The 9,218-nt window shown below is 44.4% G+C and overlaps 1 protein-coding gene across 1 annotated transcript; it reads left to right on the forward strand.

The window, feature by feature from the left end:
• Window positions 1-7,820: 7,820 nt before the first annotated feature.
• Window positions 7,821-8,985, forward strand: LOC114026114 (putative P2Y purinoceptor 10; the record flags this gene model as incomplete). Its single annotated transcript, XM_027839745.1, has 1 exon — window positions 7,821-8,985. A coding segment is annotated over one exon (1,047 nt), but the record flags the coding sequence as incomplete, so codon positions are not given.
• Between the last annotated feature and the right edge of the window lie 233 nt (window positions 8,986-9,218).

Raw genomic sequence — 9,218 nt, forward strand, 5'->3', positions numbered from 1 at the left:
GACAGCCTTTCAAATCCTTGAATGAATCCTCTCCTGCCTTCTTTCCTCCCTCTGAGTCTCCCCTTCTCTAGGAGAACCATCTCCAGTTTCTTCAACCAGTCCTCATATGGCACAATGTCTGGTCCCCTCAATAACCCAGGTACCTTCATTGAGACACTCTCTAGCTTGTATCCTACACTGTGGTGCTCAGAACTGGACACAGTACTCCACATAGAAGTTGACCAGGGCAGAATAGAGTGGGCCAACCCCCCGACTCCCCCCACCAATTCTGCTCACTAGCCCTCTCAATGCCGCCTAAGCTGACATTCACTCTATTGTTTGCCACATCACATTCACGTGGAGCTTGTGGTCCACTAAAACCCCCAGATCTTTTTTGGCTAAACTCCTAGCCAGGCCTCCCCCCTTGTGTACTTGTGAAGTCAATTTTTTAACATCCAAGTGCAAGACTTTTACATTAATACCTATAAAATGTCACCTTATTATATGTGGCCTTTAAATCACCTGTATAGCTTCCTTTCTTTTTTACAACACATCAGGATGTACCAGAGTGTTACAACAATCTGGTTGGTAAAGACTGGTCTACACCATCCGGATGTTCTAGATAATTACTAAATGACCCCTTTGAGGGGACAAGAGAGCAGGGGAATGATAGGAGGGCAGATTGGGAAAGGGGGTAATCCGAAGCAAACACTTCTGAGGAGGGACAGGGTCAAAGGAAAGAATAGAATAAATGGGGGGGCGGGATAGGATTAAGGAAAATGGAGTTAGTTTTTCACAGCATGTCTACTATGGAAGTGTTTTGCGTAACTGCACATGTGTAGCCTATATTGAGTTGCTTGCCTTATCAATGAGGGTGGGTGGGGAAGGAGGAAGGGAGAAAATTTGGAACCCAAAGTTTTAAAAACACATGTTTAAAAAAAATGCTTTCACATGCAACTGGGAAATAAGAAACGCAGGAAATGGGGTACAGAAATCTATCCTGTCCTACAGGAAAATAGAAGGGGAAGGGGATAAGAGAAGGGGGGGAGAGATAGAAGGGAAGGCAGACTAGGGGAGGGATATTCAGAACCCATGCCATCTTGGGGTGGGGGGAGGGGTGAGACGGGGTGAAAATTTGGAACTCAAAATCTTGTGGAAGTAAATGTTGAAAACTAAAAATAAAAGAAAAAAATTTTTAAAAAGGGAAAAAAAATGACTCCTTTGAACTGTATCAGTCTAGGACCTCAGCTTCTTGGATCCTGCAGAAGCCTGTCAAACAGACCTTAGGGAAGGTTGGGTTTTTCCGTCAACAGTCCCAGCTTTGCTCCTTGCTGGCTGTGTGACCCTGAGCAAGGCACCTCCCCTCTCTAGGCCTCAGTTTTCTCATTTGTCAAATGAAAGGGGATTAGACTCAATGCTTACAAGATTGGTTCCACCTCTAAATCCTGACCTATGGTTCTGAGCGTGCAGTACTTAGGGCATGCCTAGACACATGGTGGGTGCTGTGGGGATGCTCAAGAGAAGAATAAGATTCAGTCCTGCCCTCAGGAGGCTCTCTTTGGGGGGGAGACAAGATCAATAGTGGTGGAATGTTAGTACAAGACAGTTTAGCATCTCATGCTAGAGGTCATACAGACTCCACTTGCCGTCAGAGTGTGGAGGAGAGGGGAAAATGAAGGACGGAGTGGCCAAGTAAGGCTTCCTCTAGGAGGCAGGTGTTACATCCAAATCAGGGATCAGGTTTGAGACTTCAAAACCACCTCACCTTAGATTTTCAGGGCCAAGTTTTTCCTCAACGTTTCCTATTAGAGATTACTAAGGAGAAGCTTACTTCGCCTCCCTGCGCCTCAGTTTCCTCAGCTGTAAAATGAGTGAGTTGGACTTAATAAGGCTTCTGGTTTATTATTAGCATGCACAGCCAGAGGGTGAGCTGAGTGGACCAGCACACCCTGGAGTGAGCTGGGAAAGGGAAAGGTCAGTGGTAAAGCTTGGCTCAATGGTTCTGCCACACCTCAGCACACCCAGCCCATTCTATGCACATCTATGATAAGCATGGAAGTGCTGAGACTTATTATTACCTATATAGAAAGCAGTGTCTTGAATAAGTTGCTTCCGCCATCTAGCTATTAAATGGAGGGGTAGAATAGATGGTCTCTAGGCCCCTTGCAGCTCTGATGGCCTATGATAAATGCTTATTTCAATGTTATCAATATATTGTACTTATTCCCATGCCACTGGGTGGGATCCATAATCTTTGTTCTGAAATATTTCACCCACAAGGTTAGTGGCTGAAAATTGGGCTTTGGGATGTGTTGGGAAAACTGACATGATTCCTACAAGATTTCAAAACAAAAATAGCATCATCGAGTTGAAAGGGACTGGTTTCATTTGACGCATGAGAAAACTGATGTCCTGAGAGGGACGACTTTCCTAAAGTCACCCAGGTAGTAAGTGCAGAGGCAGCTTCAAACCCAGGTCCTGGGACTCTACTTTGCCATGATGCCTAATGTGTATGTATGTGTGTGGGTATACATATATATATACATATATATATATATACACACACACACACACACATATATGTATACATGTACAATAAATAAAATAATAAAGATAAATATATATATGTTTTTATGTATATGTGTATATAGTTTAAATATGTATACATGTGTACATATATGTGTATGCATGTATATTGGAGAAGAGATTAAAGCTTTGAGATGTTGCCTTCATCCCCTCCTGTGGTACCTTTAATATGGTATGTGTCCAGTGGATTTGTGTTTAATGAATTAATGGATTAAGAGTTTGTGAAAAGACCCTAGAGAGGTGGTGTGACTGAGTGGCTGAAGAACTAGTCTTGGCCTAGGAAGCTCTGAGGTGAAGCCACGCCTCTGACATAGACCGGTTGTGGCCCTGGACAGGTCACCGAACCTCTTGGTGGCCCAGACCACTCTGGAAAATGGCCAGTTTCAAGGAAGATACAGAACTGTGATGGCAGAGGGAGTTTCTTTAGCAGATGAAATCATAAATCTAGTCCTTCCCCCCACCCCACCCCTTCCTGTACCACACAACCCTTTAGCTCACCCTGCTAAAAAAAGAAAGAAATGAATTAAGAGTTGATTTGAAAAGAAACTCCCCAGAATGTCCTGCAAAAACTTCTGTTCTTGCAGCCAGGGCGTTGGCACTTCTCAAAATGACTTCTCCTTTATTAGAGAAGATAATTATTCATGGTTTCCCTTAATACCCCCAAATGAAGCAATGAACCATGGCTCACTTGTGACATCTGGTGGACAATCGAAATAGCACAGCTTGATGGCACTCCCCTTAAATTCCTTCCCCATGCACTACATTGGCTTCTTGAGATTCGTTTATTTATCATTCTTCCAACAAATATGCTTATTGAGAGCTTCTCTAGTCTGTTTTAAAGATAAAGAAACTGAGGCCCAGAGAGAGGAAGAGAATTATCTAAGGACAAGTTATATTTATCCTTATTAGCTTCAGTCATAGAGCTAGGCAGTTGGTAAGATCATAATGATTTTCAGAGCTGGAAAGGTACTGAAAGGTCATCTAGTTCAAGCCCCTCATTTTGCAGATGTGGAAACTGAGGCCCAGAGTATAGAAGGACTTGCCTCAAAGTCATATAAGTAGTGAGCTGTAGAGCCAGTATTTAAACCAAAGGCCAAACCTGATATTCTTCCACTTTTAAAAGTCTATAATTCCGTGATTTCAAGTTGAAGACATTTAAGTGATCCCTGGTCCCAGTGAATTTCCAATCGAGATGCCACTAGACATGCACGCTCACATCTGGGATCTGGGATTTCATCGTTGTGGACAGTCCCTCCACAGCCCCAGATTGCAGCCCCTTCTGTACAGATGGGCTCCTAAGATTGTTGGGGCAAACCAATTAAGCCAGCCTTCCCTGAATTGAACTAGGGTAATCTTTGAATGACAGACATTCAGTCCATCAGCAGGCCAGATAAGAAGCCTTCCCAGCTCTAGAGGATCTGCTGAAGCCTGTGCCCCAGGATCAGAGCCTTGGAGAACTCCGAGTCACCTCCTCCTCATGCCAACGCATCCAGGGATCTGAGGAAGAAGGACATCAGTGAAAGAGGCGCGCGCGCGCACACACACACACACACACACACGTGGCAAGTTCAACAGCAGTAGAAAGCAGGGTCTAAATGCCGAATGATGGGAGCAGATGATAAGCACTCCTGGCTTCCAGCCAGAGGTGAGATCAGTGGGGTTAGGCGCATCCAGGAAGGTGTTGAGAGCAGATGGTTCTTGAAGAATGGGTAGGAATTGTCCGGATGGAGACAAGGTGAGGAAAGCCTGGGGACAGCAGGAAGATCTCTGGACTAGAAGACTGGGGATAGACTTCCCAGCTCCACTGCTGGCTGGTGGGGCCTGGGTGGTCACCTTTCTGACTTGCGGTTTCCTCCTCTGTTGAACAGGGACAAAATATCTGCCTTACCCATTGTGCAGGCACTTGTGGGGAACAATTGAGAGTGTGGACGTGAAAAGGCACTTCGAAAATATAACAGTTCTTCTCAAGGTATCGACCTCTTCCCCCTCTGCCTTTTTAAATGTAATTTTCTTATGCGTTGACAAGCCTTTATTTTCTTCCCTATCTATCCCTCTTCCCCACTGGAAACCAAACCAAACCCTGGTAACGATAACTAAGTCAAGCAAAACATATTCCCAAATTGACCATATTCCAAACTATATGATGTGGCACTCTGGTGGGTGGCATTCTTCATCGTCAGATGCTAGACTTGGAGTCAGGAAGACTTGATTTCAGATTCCGCTTCAGATACTTACTAGCTGTGTGTCCTTGGGCGAGTCATTGAGCCTCTCTGTGCCTTGATTTCTTCATCTGTAACATGGGAATAATAAGAGTACCTACTTCACAGGGTTGTCATGAGGATTAAATGAGATAGCATACGATAGGGCTTTGTAAAATTTAAAGCAATATGTAAATGTTAGCTATTATTAATAGTGGTTGTTCTGTGCTTTTTTTTTTTTAAATTAGAGTTTGGAAGTCTTCATGACAATCCTATAAGGTAATTACTAGGGGTAGTGCTATCCCCATTTTACAGAGGAGCAGACTGAGGCTTAGCAAGATGAAGTGGCTTGTCCAAGGCCATGCAGCTAGTCAGTGTCTGAGGCAGGATTTGAAGCCAGGCCTTCTCGACTATACCCTCAGCACTCCCTCCACTCTGCCTCATCTTCCATACAGGCCACACAGCAAGGACACACAGTGTGAGCACAGGCCTCCCTGCCTTCTGGCCTTCAGTGGAAGCTTTTGCTTCTCTTTAAAAACCCTATGATAGAATCCTCTCTGTTCCAAGTAGAGATAACAAAACATTTCTGGGCTGGGTTTGACATCACTGTGGCCTTGGTCGGTCTGGTTGATTCAGTAACATCTCTGGCCTCCAAACACTGAATGCTCTGGGATCTCTGGTCAATGGTTAATTCAGTTACCCGGTGAGTTCCCTTAAAAAAAAAGTCGAGCAGGTCAGGTTTTTGTCTGAATTGACTGACTGTTTGCCTGAATGGCACTATGAATTTAGGCTAAGCAGTCTAAGAGCCCCGTGGCAACAGTCTGCCTTCCAGGACAAACCTGAGCTTGGCCTCAGCTTTGGTGCTCCCTTTCCCCTCTCTGATGGTCATTTGCTTCGGCCTTTAAATGGGGACAAGAGCATCTGGCCTGCCGGTTGCAGCCCAGGGCCCCAAAGGATGGCTCATATGGGAAATGAATGAACTGGGACTGCATCCACTTGGGGACTTTGCTCTGTAACTTAGAGTCATTGTGAGCCCCGAATGAGTTCATCCTCCTGGAGATAACCTGGGGGTGAGCCCCTCCAGACCACAGATGAGCAGCCTGTCCTTGGGCCCATACTCTAATGATACCTTTCCAATAGGTATGCTCTGCCATGTGCTTCACCAACGAAACTTTGCCCCGTGCCACCAACATGCATTGGAAGAGGCCTGGGAGGGGGCACAGACACAAGCCTAACATTTTAAGACAATCCACTGGCATCATTAGGTAAACCAAGCAGTGGGTTGACTGAATTGTTCACTTTTCAACTGTCTTCTTAACTGTTGAGTAGACAGATATGCTTCAGACCGCCTTAAAAGAGATATTTTTCCCTCCACAAGTTACAGTCATAGCAGAACTAATGCAGACTGTATATTTACTCCAGATTGCCGGGCCTGCTCATTTTAAATCAGTCTCACTTTCTTTTCAGTTCTCCTCAGTTTTAATTCTATTTGCAGCCAACAGAAACTATTAATTTTATTAATAGTTGTAATAATATCTTAAATATATAATAAAATAATAATTAAAAGGAAATATTAATATCCTTTCATTTCTACAAATTAAAGAGGCAGCTGGGTGGCACAGTGGACAGAGTACCAGACTAGGAAGACCTGAATTCACATCCTGCCTCAGACAATAGCTGTGTGACTCTATGTACTTAACCTCTGTCTGTCTCAGTTTTCTCATCTGTAAAATAGGGATAATAAGCTATATGAAAGGTAGCTATTGCAATGATCTATAAAATTTACAGCTTGGCCTTCAGGCTTGAACCAAAGAAGAGTATTGACATATTGTCTCTGGCCCTAAACACTCATAACCAGGTATTTAAGGGTACTTTTGACAAATACCATATTATACAAGAAATTGTGCTTAACCTAGAAAGAAGACTTAGGGGGCCAGCATCTTCATCATAGTAGGTACTCAGTAAATGCCTGGGCTGTAGACCAGAATTCCCCACTAGGTGGGCTCCAGAAGTAGTAGCGAAATACATTAATCTAACTGGCTGCTTGAGCCGTCAGTCAGCCCAGTGGTCCCAACCAGTGGCAGAGGAAGGAGAAATGAGAAAGGTTCTGCCTCCATCATACACATATAGGGTGTCAGGCATCATTCTAAAGATCACAAAGCTATAGAATCATGGAATTTTCAAGCAGGGGATAAAGTCCACTGCTGCCATGGAAACACTCAGAGAGTAGATGAAACTCCCAAGTCCTCTCTCTTTCCTGAGGTCTCTCATGTAAGTAATTGTGGTGTGAATGGGGGAGGCTTTGTGATCCCTGTAATTGTGGTGTGAATGGGGGGATTGACTTCTGGACACAGTCCTCTATCTAGAGCTCTCTGGGTGGCAAAGGGCCTCCAAATGCCTCAGTGTGGTCACAGCCTTATGTTCAACTGAATTGAATTGCATGTAGCCAGAGGGCAAAACAAGGATTTGTGAGTACATAAAGGGAGACAGACGTTAGTTCATGGGCTCATAGAGTAGAAGAGGAACCCAGAGGTCATCTGATCTAACACCTTCATCTTACAAAGCAGGAAACGGAAGCCCTGAGAGGTTCAGGGACTTAACTAACATTATGTGAGCAATGTCAGTCAGAACTTGAACCCTGGGCCTTTGACTCCAATTCTGACCCTAGTTCCACTATGCCGTACTGCCTCAGGCATGAGATAGGAGGATAGACAAGCTAAGTCTAAAAATCTGTGAAACGGAATAACCCTCCAAAAATCTTCTCTGACTTCTGGGTACACCTCGTAAGATGTATAGTATAAGTCTGCTATTGTCTATGTTCTCTGTTTTTGTATCCTCTCTGAACTTGTTTCTCTTTTGTACAATGGGAATAATGCTATTTGTACTCCCTACCTCATGAGTTTGTTGTGGGGAAAGCATGTTGGAAACCTTAATGTGCTTGAGAAGTCCATTATTGACAGTGTAGGCGTCCCTCCATACATACATTAGACTGATGTTGTCTTCTCTTGTTTTTTGCAGACCTTTTTTTCTCATGCGCTCTTTACAGAAGCAATATAAATATTCAAGATGGAAGGCAATGGTACAGAAGTAAATTGTCCTGGTCTCCACTTGCCATTCCAGTACTCCCTGTATGCCGTCACATATATCGTGGTCTTCATCCCTGGCCTTCTGGCCAACAGTACAGCCCTCTGGGTCCTGTGCCGCTTCATCAGCAAGAAGAACAAGGCCATCATCTTCATGATCAATCTGGCTGTGGCTGACCTTGCCCATGTTCTGTCACTGCCGCTGCGGATCTACTACTACATTAACCACCACTGGCCCTTCCCCAGGTTCCTGTGCCTTCTCTGCTTCTACCTGAAGTACCTCAACATGTACGCCAGCATCTGCTTCCTGACATGCATCAGTCTGCAGCGCTGCTTCTTCCTCCTCAAGCCCTTCAGGGCCCGAAACTGGAAGCGCAGGTATGATATGGCCATCAGTGCCACCATCTGGATCACTGTTGGGGCTGCCTGCTTGCCCTTGCTCGTCATGAGAAATGCCAGCCTGGCCAACGCTTCCAATGAGACCTGCTTCGCTGATCTTGCGGTCCGACACATCAGCATGGCTTCTTCCATCGCCATGATCACTATAGCTGAACTGGGAGGTTTTGTGATCCCTGTTGGTGTCATTGCCTTTTGTACCTGGAAGACAATGAAATCCTTACAAGACTACCAAATGCCCCCCCAGAGCAACAGTGAGAAAGAGAAAGCCTTGCGGATGGTCCTGATGTGCGCCATGGTCTTCTTCATCTGTTTCACCCCATACCATATCAATTTCCCAATCTTCATGATGCTGAAACAAGACCTCTTTTCCAGCTGCTCCTTCATGAAAAGCATTCTATGTTTCCACATCATTTCTTTGTGCCTCGCTAGCATGAACTGTTGCCTTGACCCCCTGGTGTATTATTTTATGACGGCTGAGTTTCGGAATCGGTTGTCACCCCGTGGCCTCCTGAATGTCCTGTCCCGTTTCACATCCAAGAGCAACAACTTTGGCTTTAATCGCAGACAAAATGAGCTTCAAACCATTACATTTGAGCTTCTGGATGACTTCAAGCCACTTTAATCCTATTGTGAGCAAACAAAATATATTCAATTTTGCACATTGATGAGGACTGACTTAAAGAGACACTGTCACCCTTCAATTTTTCTTAGAAAACACTATTAAAGAAAAATCAAAATTTTCTGTTGTGTTTGCATAAATAGTTATTGATCTGGAGAGAGACAGAGACAGAGGGAGAGAGAATGAGAATTTCTTAATCCACTTCGCATATGGTTGTCAGATGAATCTTAGGTATTGATCTTATCACATCACTTCCCTACTCAAAACCTTCAATGGTTTCCCATTACTTAATGAATAAGATTAAAACTCCTGAGGCTAATGTTAGGGTCCTTCATAATTTGGCCCCAATCTATT

Source organism: Vombatus ursinus, unplaced genomic scaffold (assembly GCF_900497805.2).
Source record: "Vombatus ursinus unplaced genomic scaffold, bare-nosed wombat genome assembly UNPS02004691.1, whole genome shotgun sequence".
NCBI classification, from domain to species: Eukaryota; Metazoa; Chordata; class Mammalia; order Diprotodontia; family Vombatidae; genus Vombatus; species Vombatus ursinus.